The following is a 22,472-nucleotide window of genomic DNA, read 5'->3' on the forward strand; positions in this document are numbered from 1 at the left end:
GTGTACACTATATACATACATATTACGTTGGATAAGCAAAAATTGAAGCAATTGGATCTGATATTTCTCACCATCGTACGAATCAATGATTTATCCTCCGGATTTTGATTACTTCCCCAACATTTCTCTCACCAATGCCTTCCATTATACGACTTTCGAGACTTTTCAACTTTCCACCAACCCCACACATTTGGTGGCAGTCATACGTTGTGGAAAAAGTAATGGTGTCAGGATGGCAAAAAAAAAGAAGAAACAACAAACGCGGCAAAAGTTACCAAATTGCTGACAAGACTTATTGAGTTTTCAATCCTCTCTGGCTTCAATTTTATCCCCCTCCGGGTGCTTTCTGTGTGCTATTCTGTATATGAATTGCCATTGACAAATATACGTGTTTGAGAAATTTGTAAAATGACAGTTGGCAAAACAGCACCGAGGCAAATTTGGTGGCGGTAAACTCCTCCATCTCTATTTGTGGTTTTGCACTCTAACAACAAATTTCAGCATTACAAGCTTGTATACCATGTTTATTGACAAGAGATTGATGCTTGTTTAGGTGGGAGTGGCAAAGAATTGAACGTGCACGATATTAGAGCTTTCATTCAGAACATGCTCAAAAGTTCTTCCGCATGCAATTTGCCTCAAACTCCTTCTTTTCTGGGGCAATGGGAAAATTAAACAGAAGGTGGAACATATCTTTCAAAGATGCTATATACGAACAATTAAGACAATTAAGAACAATGCTTTTCATAGCAAAATGCTGGCGTTTTAATCAGAATCATTATCCATTATCTTCTGCACTAATGAGTTATGCCAGAGAAAATTACTTATAAAATTATCTATACCTATCTATATACTTGGAATAAATTATTGAGAAAATTAATTATAATTTGATTATTTTATTTTTTGATTGTGCTTTATAGCTATTGATAAAAATTGACAAAATAAACAAATTAAAGTAATTAAAATAATGCAAAATTCGTGCATTTAAGATTGTATCAAGATTACATCCATCAGATAGGTTTTAGTCCCCCTACATGAGAAAGTTTCATTATATGAAGGTAAAATGTATGTAAGTTTGGCATTTCTGTCATCACACAGCTAACTTTTGCAATTAAGGACCCTTTGGAACTACAATTTAGCTCCATGATACAAGGGTCGACCAATTTACTTTGATTTATTTTCTCTTATTTCGCAAAGTGCAATATTTTACCACAAAGTAAAAACACTTAATGGTCAATTTTGCTTATCAAAATACACAGAGATGAAGCACAGAGACACCCATAAAACTTTAATGGTGATATGATTGAGAATGTCTATATTAGAAAGAGAAATATTTATTGTGATAGTTAAATATACGTTATTTACGGCGTTTTGACTGAAAATATGATTCCTCTGCTTCCAAAACAAAATTAAATCTTCTATTGGGGTACACATTTCAATAATTTATACACCTGTATTGCGCGGTGCATTAACAGTTTGATGATCATCATAATATACTTACGTACAGTACATTTATCAAACAAACATAATTCAATACTTATTAGTTGAGCTGAATATATTTTAACATGAATAAATTTCCTCATCTGCCTTAATTTAGATGTGTAGTAAATTTTAGAGAGATTATATTTTAATACTCTCAGTGACAGCGAAATTGCAGAAAGGCTACAGAATACTAATATGTTGAAAATTGCTAGTTATTTTTTAATTAAAAATTTATAATGTGTCTATACTTACACTTAACTTTCACTAATAGCATTTAGTATCATTTTTATTCGCTTTATTTTATCAAAAACAAGTTGAGGGCTCTCGTGATACAAAACACAAGGGCATCGTTGTGCCCTAAGCACTAGTCTGCAAAGGGCAGAATAAAATTTTATTCTATTCTATTCGTTGTGCAGAAGAGTATCTCAAGAAAAAAAATTAATTTAATTATCTGAATGCGTAATTGTGAATGCCCAATTTTCTACTGTAATTTATTTAAATGACATTTAGTAAATGCCCCCATAATCGGAAAATACACCACTTGAAATGATTCAATAGTTGGGAAAACGTTAATTGATCCCAATCAAATATACAACAAATTAACGTAAAAATATCAAAGAGTTTTTTTTCGAACAAACGTACAAATAAACAGACGAGTGTTGGAGCCTTTGCAAGGGTGCTTTGGAGCTTTTTGACGTGAAACGTGCTCAGAGTGTACTATTACCTGACCACATTGCGAGGAATATATATGGCAAATGCGACGGAAACAGAAAGGGGAGGTGTGTGATATGATGTTTACTTGATGGTAATAAATGTTGGCTCATGTTCATGAGGTGGTCGGAAGTGCAGAGAGTTTGGGGTGTAAATTGCTCTCAAAATATCATACACACACACACCAAATATGTATATACTCACGAAAGAGTTAAAATTTACTCACCACATAATCATTTAATTCTAGCTTTTCACCAACAAATAATTAACAGCGTCACATGCAAATTTAATTGAAGATAAATGAAAGTTTAAATTTGTCTCGTATTTTGCATTTTAACACGTAATCCCCGAACAATTGTGCGATGGGGATGAGTAAACACCATCAGCGTGAAGGGAAGGTATGAAAAAGCTCCCTCTGTCATGGGGAAGCTCTTTAACGGTTTATGACTTAATTGAAGGGATCGATGAGATAGGGGTCTTACGAGAAACTATGTAAAGTGCTCTGTAAGCAAGAGGTGTGAGGACACCTTGATGGTTTGAAGGTTCCAATAAGCTCTTCAAATATCTTCTTCTCCTCATCAGTCTTAACGCACGAAGTGTACATTGAGAATGTTTCTTCATGTTATCAATGCGTGTTTAAGAGGCGGAGCTTTTGTACACTTACCCCGCACTCTCCTTCCTCTTACCACCCTCAATACAAAGACAAATGCGATAATTTCAGTGCAAAGTCTGGTAAAGGCTCTAACTGAAAATCAATGAGGATTTTCACTTAAAGGTTAACACTTGACGTGAATTCTTGTTTTACAACCTTCAATTTTATGATCCAATTAGGCATGTATTGTATATAATGTTCTGTTGTTATTATAAATAATAATAATTATTATTTGACTTGTAAAATTTTAAACTTTGATTTGGTGAATGCAATTTAAAATAGAAATCCCATTAGAAACGTACAATTAGCGGATTCGCGTATTAGTAAAGGGAATGAGTGGTAGTGAAGTATATAATGAAAAATCAAAAGCAATTAAATTTCCAGACAATTCATTGCTCTTCAAGCATTTCCAGGACATTTGCTACAGAAGTGGACAGCACAATGTGGCTATTGTGAATGGTTGGTGGGGAGGTGCGAGTCATTGGGAACAATTTGTGGAAAAGCAATGACCTGAATTGAAGAGCTTTCGGAAATTCTCACACTTTTGCGCGCATTCTTCTTCCCTTTTGCGTGCCAACCAGCCCGTCCTCAATTTCCTTCCGCCTGCATTCAGTATTCACATCGCTGAATGAGAGGCAATTTAAAATTTCACACACCAAAGAAATGTAAGAAAACTCACTGAAGAATCGTGAGCTTTTAAATTGCAATCTGCCCGCGGAAAATTATATATAGCACACTTGCAAGAGGGTAGTTTTTCTTTTGCTTTGTGCTATGTGCTTTTGTTTTAACTTAATTGAAGAGCTTTACCCAATTTAATCTTTAACGTTTCTATGACCAAATGGTTGGATTAAATACACCAAGCTTCCAAGCTCCCATATTCAGGAGATGTTTTATTTTATTTGGATGTCTTACAATTCCATTTTCCCTTCATTATTCAGTGCCACAGATAAAATACATGCTGTGACACGGATACATATCATACGCACTGGAAATCACACACTCAACATAATTCACGGCAACCTCCGGCCCTTCTGTATGTATCTCTGTTTGATTTAAATGGAATCCAATACGGGGCTTTGATGACATGGAAAGTCGTTATGTGATGCGTGACATGAGTATGGTATTTTATTAATAAAACCAAATGACGGTGCGAATGGAAAGCATCCTTCGACATACGAATGATGTCAATAAAAGGACTACCGTATTTGTCGGGAAGGTATAATGAAAATATTCCTTCTTCTTGAGAAGATATCCAAAAACATAGGACGTGGAAAATTGTATTTAAAATGCTCTTTCATATCCACATTTTCGCATCTTTATTGCATTTTATCGCTTTAATCTGTTTACTTGTGAATACATTTCGTATTTTTTTCTCTCGAAGTAATACCTTTTTTACGTTCTCCACTGATCTTAACACCTTAAGACTTTTTAAACATCATCAAGTTTAATGCTGTGTTAAGTTATTTTTGTTGGTTTCTTAAAAAAAAAATCATTAAACTTCAATTAATGAAGCGATAAAAATTGGTCATGGCTCTTCAGTGTGTTAAACCTCTGTATTCTTTGTGCTTTATAGATAAATGTAAGGTGCCGTATTATATTTATGTTTTCCCACAGAGAAAAGTTATTCAAGGAAAAGTGTATGTATACATACAGGAGAAAATGAGTAATTTTTATGATCCCTTCTGTGAGGAATGTCATAAAATTCTTCTTAATATTCACGTCTCTGGGGGATGAAGGCTTGTTCAGAAGATTGTATAAATTTTCATCTACATAGGTAACTACATAAGACATCAAATTACTCACTGGAATGTTCATTAACGCTGAGGGTAAAGAGAGGGGAGGATTGCTCAAATTAATTTTTTCTGCTTACTCCTACGCTATGAAAGCGATAAAATAGCCAAGAAGTTGTTATAAAAAATGAGCATTTCCACTAACCTTTACGATCGAAACATCAGCGGTCGGAGATAAGCATTCCAGAGGCGTCCATTGAGGAAAAATTTGAGAAATTCTTTTTATGATTCCCAAAGAGATTACGAACAATCTTAAAATATCACGCGACGTCTGGTGCGCAAAAGTGAATGTGAAATCTTCTTGAATGTCTTTTGAAGGATAATCAGGTGTGTTCATTATGCAAATTTATATATTTCATTGTCGTGGTAAGACATTGTCTCTTTCTTATTCCCAAAATCTTTTCCAACTCCTCTTTTGCAAACACACTCTTCATTATTGTATTCGTTTGCATTGTAATGAAGTGATTTATTTAGCAGAAAATGAGAATATCATTCCGTTTTTCTTTTTCATTTTCATGGAACAGTTGGAAACGTGGAAGAAAATTGTGACCAATTTCAATTATATACATTTATTATGTAAAATTTCCCTTTAAAAGCTTTCTGAAATGATGACATATAAACTTGCAATTAAAAGAGTGAATGGAAATGCAAACAGATGTATATACCATTTAATTAGCATGATGGTCTTTGCAGAATTCTCTTTTGTTTTTTTTTCTAATGTAAACTTTAATTCACGGAACACCATTAATTTTTTTGTTGTTTTTGATGAATTTTCACGGTGACATTTTTTGCAATTTATTTAATCGTCAGCATGATTGGACGTCACATTAACTCCTTTTATATTCATGCCCACAGCATCAGCTGAAATTAATGCAAAAAAAAACCACGCCAAAGTAATAGCTTATAATTAATCCTGTGACGCAATTCTGCGAAAGAAATTATATTTTAAAACATCACCGGATTTAGGCAATTCCACAAAATGAAGTGACGAGGAAAGAATTACTCGGATATAAACTCCCAAGGTTTGAGGATGAAGAGATAGGTGGAAGAAGCCTTTTTGGGAGCATGAATTTGCATTAAAAGTGAATGGGAGTGGCTTGAGTATGGTCTTAAAAAAAATGATGGAAACGATGATTGAGGAGTATTCGGACACATCCTGAAGCTTTGAATTTTGATGATTAGTATTTTGATTTTTTTTAAAGTTTTCATCGCTTTAAATCGCCGTAATACGTCGTGTAACAAATTGGTCATTCATTCATTGCGCGTTTCTCATAATATGTCACGAATTGCTCCACCTTATTGCCAACAGCACGAAGCATTGCTCACCTGTACGTTGTCATGAACAAAATGTTAACCACAATATGAGGCTTCTGGGGACAATTTCCATCTATATTCCCACGAGGAAAATTGTAATTTTTTGCCATGACATTTATGAAAATCTATGAAGTTTATGATGGGGACAAGACGTGGATAAAGAGCCTTGTTGAAAATTCATATAAAAAGGATATTAAAAAATATATACATATACATTTTATGTGTATATGAATGTACATAAGTGTACATATGATTGTCAATGTTCTTTGCTTAGGACAACATTAATATTACATCATATATCTATATACACCAATGATAAGTTATGTGATATTAATGTAAAGTCTTTTGAAACCATTTATATATAGTTTCATGACAATTTTATATACCGCTACATTTTACTTTAAGTGACATAAAGAGTTTTTGTCTGCAAGTGACTGCAATCCCAAGATATGCATCATCTCATCATCAGTTTCTTATGAAAATATATAATATCTACATATATATTGTCATAGTACATACAATAAATCGTCTTTCTTCACATCCTCAAAAAGTTCCTCAAAAGTTCCATTTCCTAAAACTTTGACAAAATTTCACTTTACTTTTATAATCGAATTTGTTTGATTAAGGAAAATATAACCTTTGGCGTATAAGCCTTCCATTTTGGCGTATTAGTTCTCAAGTTTTCCAATTTCCATTCTGCCTCATCATGATGTGGTTGGCGCCTATGTGGGAATATCAATGGGCCATCATTTGAGGGCTCGTCATCATCGCACAAGAATTGCTCATAAAAGTGTCATATCGATAAAATGAAAGTCATTCCAAAAAAAATTTCACAATCGCTCCCTTATATGTATGTAGTACCTCTAGTAGTCATTCTATAGGGAGTGGTCATTATTGGAGTGTTTAGAAAGGTCAGAAAACCCCCCCATGAGACGGTATTCATGAACAATTGATGAGATTTCCTCATTCCTTTGCAAATAATTAAATGAAAACGTTAAATTGGCACCGCGTATAGAGCGTTTCCTCATGTCGAGGGTCTCATAAATTTTTCATTGAATATTGATTTCGGGAGTTAACGGTGTGAAAACTCCACCCCGGCGTGGAGGCGTCTCTATTGAAAAAGTATGCAAGGAGTACAAAAGTAAAAGAATGCGAATTGATGGAAAGTGAGATGGAAAAGTAATGGGAAAACATATAAGATAGAAAGAGATTTAATTCTCTAAGAGTTTTCCAATAAATTGAGTGTTACGTAAGAAACTTTGTTGCAACACTATGAGAAAAACACGTCACTTTGCTCACAGTAAGCAATAACTTTACTATATGTAAGTTTTTTTTTCGTTGCTAAATTAAAGAGTTCATCATACTAATTCACCTTTAAAGCTCCTTGTTCGCCTTTTTTTCCTCTTCGTCGCCCCCAATTCAGCAAATATCGTCTTTGCGTGGTGGAGGCAAAGAAAAGCACTGAAAGGGAATAACGAAACTCATTGGGGAATTATTCATAATATTTTGTAATTTTATTCGACTTTCTCATGGGGGCGTACGAATAGAAATGAATAGGGCGTGAAGAGGCAGAGAATCCCATCAAAATATGATTACACTGAATGATAACAAAGCGAAGAAAAAATTGAAATTTTACTGCTGCGGATTTTTTGTCGTCTCATATGAATGTAAGGAAAAAAAAATAATTTCATGCTTTTCATATGTTGACAGATGAGAATTAAAACTTTACAATTCTCAATTGTATGTATGTATATATAGGTATGTATATCAAATGACGGATTTGTATAATCAAATAAAATGTGATTTTGAATAAGAATCAAAGTTAGAGATAATACTTTCTGTATACGTTTCATAAAAGCATAAAAATTACTTAAAATAACAAGTTTATGTTCTAATAAATTAAACAGTAATTTCAAATTATAATCCTAATCTTTAATCTTAGTATTTCTTAAATCATAGATCAGAAAGCCTTTTGACTTTGTACACAGACATCTTTCTACCCAAGTGAATTGATTTGACGCCTTGGGGGATTCCTTTCTTATATTCATAGATAGTTTATGAGAGCTTTCGCCGCATCAAGTTCGCAATATCAATGTCATTTTTCTCCATCTTTTTCTCACTTCCTCTTTCCTTAGTATGCGTACGAATCGATCAAACTCATGAAAACGTATCATGTACCTACTCAATTTTTTTCTATTCCCCGCGAATTTTGGTTGATAGAGTATCCTGGATTTTTTTTCTGCTATAGCTATTGAAATCCTCCAATGAGGAGTTATAAAAAAAAGTATACACTGTTCTATTTATTTGCTTGTTTCATAAAAAAGGAGGATCTGGATATTGATATTGAGAATATATACTTTAGAAATAAGACTCTTCTTCTCAGCAAATGTCTCAAGTTGTTCTTGTTCTCGTTATTCAAATTTTGCTTTTTTCTTTTCTATTTTCCGGATCCGGCTCATGCTGTGGGGAAAATTCATAGAAAAATGATTCCCCTCGTGGTTCTGGAGGAGGGTAGCTACGAAAAGGATGTGCTGTTGTATGTAAATTTGGGGGAGCCTCAGATGGTCGGAGGTAAGTTATTCGTTATTAAATTTGGCTCCTATCGGTGGTGGAATAATTAAATTTATTATTGAATACTCCAATGGATATACTCTTTTTTTCTGTTAACGAAATATGCAAAATAAGGGATGGTCACGTTATTTTGGAAACTCGGGGACTTTCAAGAGCGATTTTCAAGCCAATTTTGAAACCAAAAATTCGAAATTTGCTTGCATTAATGTTAAATGGCCAAATACTGATAAGAATTCATTACTTTCGATTCAGAAAATAAATTTTTGTGTTCAAAAAAATTATTTGAAATTCTCACATTTTGGTCATTTTGTTCCTGTAGAGTTTCCAAAATAACGTGACCATCCCTTAATTAAAGAAATTTCTCTTTTTCTTTTCAATACCCCAAGTTTGTTTTTTGTATTGTCTCTTATTCATTTTTCTTTCAAATATTAATTGCTGCCTGCTGTAGTACTGAAGAGAAAAAGAATATCAGCATTTATAGAAAAGAAAGGTTACTCATTTGAAAACAGAAACACTTTTATACAAAAATTTTATATTCTCACATTTTTTTGATCTAAGAAAATTCTTCAATAGAATATTATATTTTTTGAAATTATACCACAATTTATTATGCATATTTTGTACAATATATTTATATATGTAGGTAATATATTTTTTGACACTTAAGATTCATCTGTTCTATTTCGACATTTCTTTTTTTTAACATAAAATACTTAATGTGTATTTAATTTATTTTATTTTCTTTTCTTTTTTGCTTCTACTTCTATCTTCGTATAAAAAATACATACTACTCGCTACTACATAACTACTTCTGCTGCTGCTGCGCTACAATATATCAAAATTACTCTGCTCTGTGCTTTATTTTCTCTCTCATTTCTTGTGCTAAAATTGTTTCGCGATATGGACGGAATATCAAAAATACAACAAAATTAATGATTTACTGTTTTTGTTTGCATTTTATTTTTCAAATTGACTAAAAAATCAATAACTCGGCCAATATTTTACACTATGAGACAATAATTAATTGTTCGTTAAAATATACTCTTTTAAATGTAATTAATTGATCACTCTGACAATTTTTTTCTTTTTTTTCGTTATTTAAAACGTCACTAAAAATGGGTGTTAATCTCTTTGACTGAACGCAAAAATGCACTTGGCAAAAAAAATCACTTAAAATGCATAAAAATCGCAAAACGGATTAAATAAAAACTATGAATGGCTGAATTTTGTAAGTAAAAACGATATAAAAAATCATTTTATGCTCTCTGTATATCCTTTGATTTTCACGGCTTCACAATTTTTTTAAACTTTGAATTATCTACTAATCGTATATACATTTGAATTTATATATCTCTCTTGAACGTGCGATTAAACTTTAGAGAGTTATGTATTCTTTTCCTCATCTGTTGTTTTGTTATTAAGCTAAAAATTGAATTGGAAATTAATTCTCTCTCTAATGCAGTTATAACAGCTTAAATCCTATGGCTTATGGTAATTAGTATTAGCCAATTGCATGTCTAACTGAAGTATGAAGTCACTTTTCTCTTGTTTTCCATGTAATTTGTTTTGCATTTTCATTTAAACGATATGAGACAAATAAAGTGATGCAACTAAATGGCAAAAATCAACGAAAGGCTGCACAACTTTTAAAATAAAAAAAAGGTTTCATTTTAAATGCAGCACTATTAAGGAAATCCTTTAATTATATATTTTTTAAACGAACATTAAGGGTCATCATAAAACGTGTTTTCTGCGTATATATCAATTACAAGGTTTATTTTTTTTTTTAATAATTCTACTTGCATTTGTTTATGATAAACCTTGAGCCATACAGGCAGGAATTTAATTCCTTGTTTATGACAACTAATGTAATAGTTGTGAGCCTTCCATGAGAATATGCCTCATTTTAATTGTATACGCCAATTTACACCAACAATAACCCACAATACACTAAAAATAGAGCATTCTTCATTGTCAAAACCGTATGTGAAGGTGCTGAAAAAGACAAGAGCAAAAGCTTCTTCCTTTATATGTATGAGGGTACGAGGAGAGCTTTTTTGCATCATGAAGTTTCACGGCTGTAATCAAACAGCATGCGGTTTGGGACTTTTGAATGGAACTGACGTACTGACAACTCCTAATTCATTGTGAGCTTATTGTTCACCACACCACAATAATTCCTCTAAAGTGACTCTTTTTGAAATTTATGTGTCTTGTTGCAAAAAAGGGGTATATTTTGCAAAACCCCCTCGCTCCATATAATTAATTCATTCCGTGCTTGGGGTTTTCTGCTATGTCGCAAATCGGCACGCATTGTTTATTCTGTCAAGTGCACAGCAATCTGAAAAGTATTTTGCTCACTTTTAACCTCTCGTTTTGTTTGTATAAATTGGCTTAATTGAATACAACACTGTGTTACCACCAGGCGTCTCCATTCACATGGGAGAATCGTCGTATCACATAAAGCGACCACAACAAACTACCAAAGAGGATTTCCACTCTGTACTTTACTTTTTATACCTCCGACACACGCCATTCTTTTCGCATTTTCGCACTACCCGCACACTCTTCTTCTTTTCCTCATGTACTTTTTTTACCCTCCACAACAAATTACAAGCTCCACTGCCCCAAAGTTTTACACACAAAAATTTCCTTATAATATTCCCTCTGTGGGAGACATATTTATCATCTCAAACAATAAATGTCTTTTGCTTTTAGTTGTTCTCTCCCATTTTTGTTACAACGTTGAATTTTTATTGCTTTATGTCTTCTTGGTGTGCTCTTCCCCATTTCACTATTTCAACACTGAAAAAAAGTGAAGCGAACAAACAAGCTGCAATTGCCCTTTATTGTCTCAGAAACAATACAATGTCTGGCACATATAGACACAATTTTAATAGTATTTTATGCACAATATTAAACTTAAGGGGGTAGCGGATGGAAAACTAAATCAATTTGGAAGTCACATTGCTTCAATTGCTTTATTATTGATGAAAGTTTCCACGGAACAATAATGTAATTTTGCAGAAAATTATTTTGTAATGAATTAGTTTACATTCTAAACATGGTAACATTATGTTGCCACGGTTGCCACCAGGGGGTAACCGACTATGCTTAGAATGTACCGCGAGACTGCACCGCGAGTGGCAAGAGTGGCAAGAGTGGCAATGAAAAACTGGCAGGAAGTGCACCGCGAGTGTCAAGAGTCGGATACCCCCTGGTTGCCACAGAACTTTTATATTACATATTATATTGTACAAGTCAATTTAAACGTATAGACAGCTCTAGTTTTCATTTAATAATTTTATAACTTTTATGATTAAAATAAATATAAACTTTTTATATATTTTTTTTTTTAAATAATTTCCTAAACATTTTACGGATTACCCCTTAAGTTAAAACTAATAAAACACAAACCTACATACATACATTTTGTAACACTAAACACATTCAACAAACTTTTTGGACTATGATTTATGAACAAGGTAAATTTCTCACATATAGTTATCTTTCGATTGCTCTTATACCTTTTACTCCTCAAAAACTCATTGCTTTGCAATTTCGAAGAATCAATTTCTGTCTTCGCTTCGGGTATTATGGAAGTTATATATGTATGTATTTACATGATAATCATAAACATGTCTTTCGTGAAAATGCCATTGAGTGTTTGTCAACGTGGCAGAATGGCGAGGTGGAAAATGCTTATGCAAACCAATTGAGTGTATTTTGAGAAGAAAATTAATTTTATGCTACACAGATGACATCAAGTGCGTTCCCTTTTCAGCTAAAGCACAACAAAAAAGACGATGGTGAATGAAATATATTGCACACTAAATTTTATGTATTTTCTAGACAAGTCATGGGCAGGTCGTGTTGCTGAACGTTTCTGGCCGGGACGTCGTAAGATGTCAGGAGCTAACCAATGTAAGGAGACACGGAATTTTAGTAAATATTATTAAGACAAAAAAAATAAGGAAAGATAATGCCAAAAGAATCCAATTCTTTTCGATGTTGTGCATTTGGGGTGTATTACCTACAAGAAAAGCAGAGAAAAGAATTTGCTGATGTACTCTGCCTCCCCCATATGTTCCCCTATTATTCTTTCTCTCTTCTCTTTTAATCTACACTTAAGGTCAATTCTATCTCTCCTAATATTTAGTGAATGACTAAACGATGTTAGTCACGAATGATGAAATTGCTTCTTAAATTTCTCTTTCATTATTTAATATTCTTCGTTCAAGCCGGAAATACACTTAATCCTCTTTGCTAAAACTTTAACTTCTAACGTTCGCAAATTCTCATCGTCTTTTCGGTGTAAAGTGATTCCTCTATTATTGTACATAATTTTATTATTTTATATTTCTCATAAATGAGTGATACCAAGAAGTTTAAATGTAAATCTCCTCGTAAATTTATATTTTAGTTCTCTTTTAGTAGATATTCATTTTTATTGGTTTTAAAGTCTGCACAACAGATAAGATGATTTGATTATTCATATTTCTCAGTTCAGTTCTAGTATAAATTCTAAATAGGTCAACAAAGAAAATAAAAATTAGCTTTATCTACTCAAACAGGTCAGGATAGAAATTTTACTTTTTTTTTTTAAAAAAAAATCATTAAAATGAACTGATTAAGCTCTTAAAATCTTGTAATAAGATGTACTCACATTATTGATATTTGCAATTCCTCTGCCCAGAGTTTGCTGTGGTGTTCAATGGCGCGGAAAATATAGTGTCTGCAAATTGGCGTGAGTGGTGTTATAGTTTAGCGTGCAAAATGTTTCAACGGCGGACGTTTTTATGGGTGAAAAATGTGACGGGTAAAATCTGTTGGACCACAATTTTCCTCTCTTCCATGCGTCTCAAAACACTTTTTTCGTCTGTGAGTAAATTTCCTGAAAATTTCACGGTTCTGTAAACACACCTTCATGTTTTATGTGGATATGAAATTAGCCAAGATAGATGCGATGTCTCGTCTGCCTGACTGTCCCGGATTTCCCAGCATTTCCTCACTCGTGATGAAAAAGCTCCACCCGTGGACGTCTGTGAGCACCAAGAGTTCACTAATTTCACGCTCAAACTCTGCATATGTATATATGTATATCAAATTAATTTGTCATTTTGAAACATTCTGTGGACAGTGGGGTGGTGCGAAGAGGGCATTTATTCTCTTTTCTGGTGAACTCATTAAAAAGTCAGCAACAATATTTCCGCAGGGTACCAAACTAAACTTTTGCTGGAACCGCAAGAGTAACCTTTTTTTCCCTGTTTCATCCCTTTGTATTGAGTTTGTAACTTGTGGTTTTCAGCCAGCCGCCTATCCGATGCCACATCACCTTTTTACGCATTTAGTTGGAAGGGAAAAATTCATGCAATGTTCCATTCATGCTACCCCATCTCTTCTCTTAGTTCTCTCAGAGACACCCCCAAAAAGTAAGATGAAAGTGCATTTAGGAATGCACAGAAATTTATTCAGACAAACTTTTCACAACCCCCTATTCCTACTACACAGACCTCAGTTCTCTACAGGCGTGTTGGAATTTTTGGCAATTTTCCCAAAGTTGTGGCTTGGCTTCCCATGAGGATAGTCGGAGCTTATACTCAATCGTTCACAGAGCCATTCCGACGCATGCACAACTCTGTCTGTCTGGACAGCATCATGCTAAATACCGGATCGGAAGCATAATAAAATGCATAAAAGTCTTTTCTATAGAGAAAAAGTTCAAAAAGTCTTTTTCACAATTTTCCCTCTGTATAGAAATGAATTTCCCATGGTGACCCAGACATAGGCGAGAAAAGTGATGAAGAAAAGTTGAAACAGTTAGGTATACTGTTTACAGAATCTAAGCACTTTGCAGCGCTCCGTGAGATGGGTGGATGGAAAGAAGGAAAAATTGAAGAAAAAGTCAAATATAAACAAAGTCCAGCAATTTTATATTCTCTCCCCGGAGACTCCACGGGCAATGTCTAAACGACCTGCAGTCATCTTCTGAGATCTCCCAACTTTTTACAGAGGCTTCTCAGCCGCATCCCGCGGGGCTCTTGAGTTTTCTTTCCGAGAAAATAATTTGTTTTTGCTGCTAATATACATTTTTTTTTGGTTATAAATATACCGTGTAATACTTTCCAGAATTCCCAGATTTTTTCCCTTAAAAAATTGTTCTAAAGAAGAAGTTGAATATGCTGGAAAAAAATTTAATTTTCTTAGGTCTTGTAAAACTTCATCAATCTATTTTTGGATGTTTTAGCATTTTTTTATTAGCTTTTTGAGATCTATGAAGGCGGGCAGAAGTTCTATTTTCTAGAAATAAATGAAATCAATTATACAAACTTCTTAAATCATTAAAATTCCTAACTTTTATTAAAATTGTCTGCAAGATAACTTCAACATTTCAAAAGCGTCAAATTATCTTAATATATAAAGCTGAAAAGTCTGTCTGTCTGTCTGTCTGTCTGTTTGTGGCACATGAACTCCTCCGAAACCGCTGGGCCGATCTTGATGAAATTTGGTATGGGGGTAGAGGGGGTCAAGACGAGTTGCAAGCGCTATATGGGATTCCGCCCCCTCCCCCCTTTATAGCGCCCCCACAGAAAAATTGATTTTTTCCCATTTTCTACCTGCTGAAGGGTCAGATAACGGGATTTTTTTTTAAATTTTTTTCGGGGTACCGTATTACTTATTATCCCCCCTACTAAAATACGCCCCCCTTTTATAGCTTAAAATGGAGTTTGCTCACACGTGATTGGGGGCTCGGGTTGACTAGTATTTCTTATAAAAAGAAAGAAGCTTCTATTGTTCAAATCAGAATATTATTTTGAATCAAGTATGTAGTTCTTAAATCATTTGAAAAAAAAATGCAATTTCAATCTTGCAAAAAAAAACATAAAAGAAATTACGTGCATAACTCACTCATATGTGAGATATGATTCAAAAGTATGTTCTATTGAATGTTGAATTCAAAAATTAATCGCCCCTCCCGAACCTCATTCAATCGGAAATCACTGCTGAGGAAGATGCCAAGATTTCTTCTTTCTCAGAATGGGCAAGCGAATGACGAAGAAATGCGAGACTTTTCAACGGAAGGAGTTTATTTTTGCAATTCCCATTCTCGAGAATAAAATCGATAGGCACTCAAGTGAATTGTTGCAAGAATAAACAATTCAGTAGATTTCTTTTCTCTGGTACTTTAACGGGTTCTTGTGCATCCTCAAGAAAATACATTCTTGGGATTTTTCCATCACATATCCTTTTAATCAGGCGACAAAGGCAAAGTCCTATTCTGAAATTAATTTTACAGATATGTGAGGAAGTTCATTGAGAATTAAACTTTGAAAGTGTAGTGGTGGTATTAACGGAAGCATAATGAGTATGTGTACCAGTTTGCAAAATGACAATCCTCTCAGAAAATACGCAGTTGGTAGAGAGAAAAAAAATCAATGTTCCACTTCCTAGAGGCGACATACTGCCAAGTTTCTCGAATGAGATGAATTCAATTTAAGTTCTATCGAGTGAAAATAAAATAAGAATTGTAAATTAAAATCCTTGTTCACTACCGGGAGCTTCTAAAGTTATTTCTATTGATTTAAAATTAATACTTCACGTCAAATGTGAAGTGTAAGAAAAATACAACTTATGGCAACTGAGAGTTAGAACTTATTTTGAAACAAATTTAAAATGTAGGTATACAAATTATATGTTTATTTTGACTACGAGGTAAATTGTCGCTTCGCTCCAATTTTCCTCGCCCCGCTTCGCGGGGGGTTTTGCGCTTCGCGCAAATTTTAGAGAGAAAAAAAACTGTGGTGATTTATACGTAGATTGGGGTTACTCATCAACCCCAAAAAAATTGCAAAGAGAAGAAATCATTTTCATACAACATTTCCGGCGCCAAATTCAAAAATTCGCAAAAACTGCATGAGAGTTATATGGGGGCTACCTGAAGGGGGGCTTTGGGGGGGAAATGAATACGGCCACTCGAAACCGCCTGTTATAAGGAGCCTCTGTGCCAAATTTCATCGCGATCGGTCAAACGGTGTAGATTTGTATAGCCGAACACGACGGAAGATTACCAACAAACAGACCTTTCTTTATTATATAGATATAATGAGAAACCAAATGAATTTACCTTTCATGTGTGTGTACAAAGGACACATGCTTTAATTTTCGTGCTTCCCAAAATATTCTCTTACCCGTATCAATTGATATATGGGTAAAGTACATATACTTACTATTAATAGTTCTAATAATTTCTCATAGTGTACGCAATTAATTTTGATGCTATAGGGTTTGAATTATTTAGATAACCCATGGAAAATTTCCTCACGTACAAAGATTTATCCTAAATGTGTTTCTTCGGCATGTAAGTAAATAAATCACATCGCATTGAGAAGAGGATTCATATCATTTGTGCCACTTATTCCACCCTCAACTCAAGGATAGCACATCGTGGCGAAATAAAAGATTTTCAAGTATAGCAGAAGATCCCATTCCTTTTGCACATTGTGTGAGTGATTAGCTTTACTAGCGAGAGAAGCTAAAGTGTCCCAAACGGCTCGATTTCCGAGAGGAAATCTCTGCATGAGAAAGAGTTATATTCACTCTTATCGAGCCCATCCCACATTTCCACTCCATTTTCGCCAGAGAAAAGGGCATCATCATCATCAGGAGTCCATACAGCAAAAATTTTCCAACAGTCGCATTGCTCGGTTACTATATACATAGAAATTTCCTTTCTTACACTAATGGCGTTGTCGACGTCCTCAGCATCGCTTTAAAATATTTGATTATCTTTCTAATATTCTCAAAAACATACCAATTATAGACTTTTAGAACAAAGTCAATTTATAGGATTCAAATTGAATATTAACTGAAAATGTTCCATTTTTAAAATTTCGATAAGTAATATAGCTGGAATATTATTAAATGTAAAATAGGTAGTATTATGGACTGAATTGGGGGCAGTAGAGTTTATCGCATGGAAAGCACTTCCTCTATTTTTTTTAGGTGTGATACATAATAATCCACTACGTGACATCTTAGCTTTTTTCATGCATATATAATATATAAATTGGATTCTGACCTTTTCCTTTTATCTCTGTTTTAACTTTACGACACAATATTATATATAAAAAAAGTCTCGTTTGGACTACAAAAAGCTCGCTATACATAAGCAACAATTCTATATCCTCTTTATACCCATTCTTCCATTTTCCTTCTGAGTACCCATGTGTTGCAGAAGTAAAAAGAAAACGCCTAAATTTCGACCATTCCCACACCGTCTAGGGAATAGAACGGAAAATCATATGAGAAAAGTCTCTCGTCATGGTGGTCCTTTTGAGGTTTTGACTGAAAGATTGAGCATGAGGGGTGGAAGGAAGACTGATGGTACATAGAATAATATATAGATGTTATCTATGGTTAGCTCGGAAAATGGGTTGTACTGCGAATGTCTTTGTCAGGAAATTTCATATTTTGCTTATCTACATGGATACCGGCAATTTTCATATTGCGACATCCCATAACATTCAACGACTGAGCCCACAATGAAGCCCCCTACGAACGAGCTACAAGTGTGGATGCCGGAAGGGTATGGGCAGAAAGGGAAGTAAATAAATATATAGTACAGAGTGGCCTCAACACCTGTCTGGAAATTTATTTACCCAAACTATTAATCACACAATTGATTATCACATATCAGTTCCCCAATAGCAAACACCCGTCAATTCCCAATTGGGATTAAGTACATTGAGCGCACTGAGGGAGATTTGGCGTGTAATTGAATGAAATCTACCACACATATCCCATTCATGAGAAATTCCGCCCACAGAAAATATAATTTTCGATTATGTTGTTGACAAATCTTCCGAACACACATCCTCGGTGGAAAATAATAAAAAATAAAAGCTCTCTCGAGGGCAGTATGAGGGGAATGTTGTGTGCGAGAGGTGTGCTATTATGCAAACAAACACACTTAATGGACACATTTAGGCTACATCCTCGCATATTCCTTCTGCGCTAAAAAAAGCTAATGATGGATAAAAATCGATTTAGTGTGATATCTCACCCTCATCACTTTGATACCTCCTTTTTTGCGACAGTCAACTTTCCCTCTGTTCTGCTGGGTGGGAAACTCTAATTGAAAACTGGAACTTTAGCCACCCTTCAGACTTGGCAGAAATGAATATCACGATTGAGGCAAAAGCCAATGGAACACAGTGGAAAAGAAAAATGTAATTACAAGTAGATAACTAAATCCGAGAAATCCGTAAACGTTATTTAATTAAAGTAAAAAGTTTTCTTTCTTGATTAAAATATAGAATTACGATGTCTTTTCTCCTAGACAAAAACTATTTTCCATCATTAGGTGAAAAGTTAGTCTTGTTCATTAAGTTAATTCATTTCTTAAATTTTAACAATTCATAAAAAAAAACATTTTTTATGGCAAATAGTATATTTTTTTTCAAGTGTACCGAAATTCGTTTCCTTCACTGTATTCACAGTCATCAAATATTTTTGGTTTTGGCTTTTGTACTCCGAAAAATTCCATTGGGAAAATTGTCGCAAAAAATGATCCAAAGGTACAGGGGTGTCAGATACAGACTCTACGTCAAAATACACACACTGAAGAGTACGTGAAGCTAAAGACAAAGCAGTAGCTTTCCCACAGTGTTGGTTCAGTGGGTGAAATTTTGTGGTATGGCAACAATTTATCTCTGTCCATTGGGACGAATAAAAGCATTTATTACTGAGCCACGCGCTACCTCAATGATTAAAACACTTTCCATCGTATATATACCATTGGGTTGCTCAACAAATCTGCATTAATACAACAAGGAGACACATTTAACACAATTTTTAAAAATACTCTTGGTGATTTTATTTCTTTGAGTTGTGAGTAAAAAATGTACTGGTAAGCTGACCAAGCTTACGGGAGCTGTGTTTCTTTCAGTGTACCAATTTTGTGAGAGCAAACTAGAACGCGAATTAATTTAAATACGCGCAAAGTCGGGAAAAGTTGAATCATACCCTAAGAAATGTTTGGAAGGCCATATCTCGAGAACGGATCCATAGATTTTCATAAATTTTTTTTTGTTTGAAAGGTCTCGAAGTCAGCTATAACATATCGAAAAATGAAAAAAATTTATGTCGCCATTTTCGAAAAATTCGAGTTCGAAATTTTCGAAAACTTTGTTTTCGATTTTAGCGCCTCTTGCGGTCATTTTTCGAAGTTGCAATGTTCTAGACATTTGTAGGGTTTCTCGAAACCTTTCATTTGCGCTTGAGTTGATCAAGATCGGACTTGTAGAACCCGAGATATGACATGCCAACTTTGGAAGGCTATATCTCGAGAACGGATCCATAGATTTTCTTCATTTTTGGCATGAAGCTAGATAATATGGTCAGCTACAACATATGAAAAAATGAAAAAAATTTATGTCGTCGTTTTCGAGATATTCATCGAAAACTAATCGAAAATTTTGTTTTTGATTTTTGGCCCTCTAGCGGTCATTTTTGAAACTTTGTATGTTCTAGAGAGTTGTAGGGTTTGTTGAGAGCTTTCATTTGAGCCCGGGTTGATCAAAATCGGTTAAGCCGTTTTCGAGTTATGGTCGATTTTCGATGAAAAATTGTAGCGGCCATATTGACTAAACGGCTTGACCGATTTTCGAAAATGAGGTATCGTTGGAAAGGTATTGATGGCCCCTACAACATATCAAAATTTCAGCCCTCTAGCTGTAATAGCGGCTGAGATATAGCGAAAACAAAATTTTGAGGTTATTCAAAATGGCGGACGGGGGGGTGGGGGGGTGGATTTGACCTCATAATCGGATTTCTTCAGGTCGATATTTAAACTTTGCCGTTTACCGCAAGTCTCTATCTATCACCGTTCTCTTGCAATTTAAGTTTATGATCCGGCCGGACGGACGGACGGACGGCCGGCCGGAAAAAAATTTTTTTGGCGCATACGTTTTTTGGAATGTGGGGACCCTAATTCGTGCTCATCCCAAGTTTGAGCCCGATCTGACGACTTTCGATTTTGCTCGGTACACAAAAGCTGTGTCTGAAAGAAACACAGCTAAAATGAATCTGTGATTTTCATGTGGAATGTTTGCATTGTAGAATAGGAGAGGTTTTTTTTACATAATGGCTAAACATAATTTCTTTTGAGGTAGAATATGTATAAGCACTGTACAAAGATTTAATGAGATTTACTTGCACTCTTTTTTTTTGCTGTAATTTTCTTTAATTTATAGTTTTTGGCTACCCTTTTCCAGTAAAATCGCGTAGATGATGAGATTTGGGCTTGTTGATGGTATGAAATGTATAACTTTTTGCGAAGCATCCCTCTCTTTCTCTACCTTTAGTCATTAATCTTTAACTCTGATATCATAATTTGTTTGGACATCCCCCTATATTTTCAACACACCCTCCCTCATCCATTAATGTGTGCAATTTGTAATAAATAATTAACGCCATTTGCACTTGGTAGAAAAACAAGATGTAGGTACTAAACTTACTTTCTGTGTCTGTTATTTAGATGAATTAGCATCACTTGTTCAGGAGGCTGAAGCTAAAGCACCCGAGGACCTCACGGAAGAGGATAAAATGGCCCTCCTAGGACGACCAAAGGCTGGTGATGTCATCCGCGCGCAGATTCGGATAAAAGAGAGCAAGGAGTTCAAAGTAAGTAAAATATAATTTTCTCATTAAAATTAAAATCTCCTTCCATTCCCCACCTCCTTTATGGAAGGAATAATTTAAAAATAAAATTCACCTTCAATTCGGCCTTTTCATAGAATTGAGAAAAGGTGTCTATTTTGAGATAATTCTACCCTCAGGGGTGATATTATCCCTATCGCATGGCAATGTGTATCAGAAACACTGATGAAGTCACAAAAGCAAATTTCGTACCAACCAAAGTTTCCATAGAAACCTCGATATATAGCACAATCTCTTGCAATGTGAAACTGGTAAAGTGTGAGGTGTGCTGGTGGAAAATCTGGAAAATGCTTTCAACCCACTACAAAGCTTTGTTGCGTCAAAGTAAAAGCGGGAGATAACTTCCGTGGGAAGCTGTCGTGAATTTGGGATAATGATTGAATTATTACATCCCAATGTTTTATAAGATTGGATGTAAATGTGGTAAGACACCTCAACAAAGTGCTGAAGCGAATTTATATTCTTCCTAAAATGAACATCGGAAAATTGGGCTTTTCTTACCGTTTAGACAGATAACAAAAGCATAACGGAAAGTTTTTACCCTTCACCAATAAAATGTTTTACGGAAAATTTCAGTCATTTCCAACTTGCCGTGTCTTTCCTGTTAATTATGCAAAATTATTCTTCATGTCTTTTGGTTGACTTGTCAATTTTCACTGTAAGAATGTAATGCTGAAAAGTTTGTAGACATAATTCATTCAGAAATTTATGTACTCTCATTTATTGCTACGATAAATATTAACTAAATTGAGTAACTTTTTGTTCTTAACATGAAAATTTCTTAAAGTAACTACACCCTATTTTCCAACCCTTGCTTTCCGTATTGAAAGAGATTCAGTACTCAAATCTGTATATTATGTGAATTAACATACCTATCATATGAATTCCACAAGCATCTGCTCTGATGAATTGCAGGCATTTAATAGAGAGGATATAGGAATGAATTTGAATTATTACTTAGCTGTTGCTTCCGCGTCGACTAGGATGTGATTCCCTAGAGTTATTCATCACCCTTTTCGCTTAATCATGATATACGTGACCTTGGGAGTCGGACATTTCGTAATATTTTCTCCCGAAAGCTATTGCGTGGTTGATAAAAAACACTTTCTGGGAAATTCAGGGTGTACTGTACATATGTAATGTATATAGTCACATCAAGACGATGGATTTATGCTATGAGACTAGAATCCAAAATATATGTTGCCTTTTGGTAGGAAAATATGGGAATAAAC

At 34.4% G+C, this 22,472-nt stretch overlaps 3 protein-coding genes across 6 annotated transcripts in view; 1 reads left to right on the top strand and 2 right to left on the bottom strand.

The window, feature by feature from the left end:
- LOC129797635 (cytochrome P450 6A1-like) overlaps nt 1–22,472 on the bottom strand; it is a 690,618-nt gene that overhangs the window by 618,556 nt on the left and 49,590 nt on the right. The window lies entirely within an intron of this gene.
- Nucleotides 1–22,472, bottom strand: part of LOC129797630 (cytochrome P450 6a9-like) — a 667,408-nt gene that overhangs the window by 618,556 nt on the left and 26,380 nt on the right. The window lies entirely within an intron of this gene.
- The window catches only part of LOC129797457 (sodium/calcium exchanger 1), a 121,904-nt gene that overhangs the window by 36,736 nt on the left and 62,696 nt on the right, over nt 1–22,472 (top strand). The window contains exons 2-4 of one of the 3 annotated variants that reach the window (XM_055840046.1): nt 8,429–8,520; nt 12,373–12,444; nt 21,059–21,204. In XM_055840046.1, the coding sequence (XP_055696021.1) occupies nt 8,429–8,520; nt 12,373–12,444; nt 21,059–21,204 (310 nt within the window). The remainder of the gene's footprint in view (nt 1–8,428; nt 8,521–12,372; nt 12,445–21,058; nt 21,205–22,472) is intronic. The other 2 variants (XM_055840047.1, XM_055840048.1) reach the window with 2 other exon arrangements.

This window comes from Lutzomyia longipalpis, chromosome 1 (assembly GCF_024334085.1).
Source record: "Lutzomyia longipalpis isolate SR_M1_2022 chromosome 1, ASM2433408v1".
NCBI classification, from domain to species: domain Eukaryota; kingdom Metazoa; phylum Arthropoda; class Insecta; order Diptera; family Psychodidae; genus Lutzomyia; species Lutzomyia longipalpis.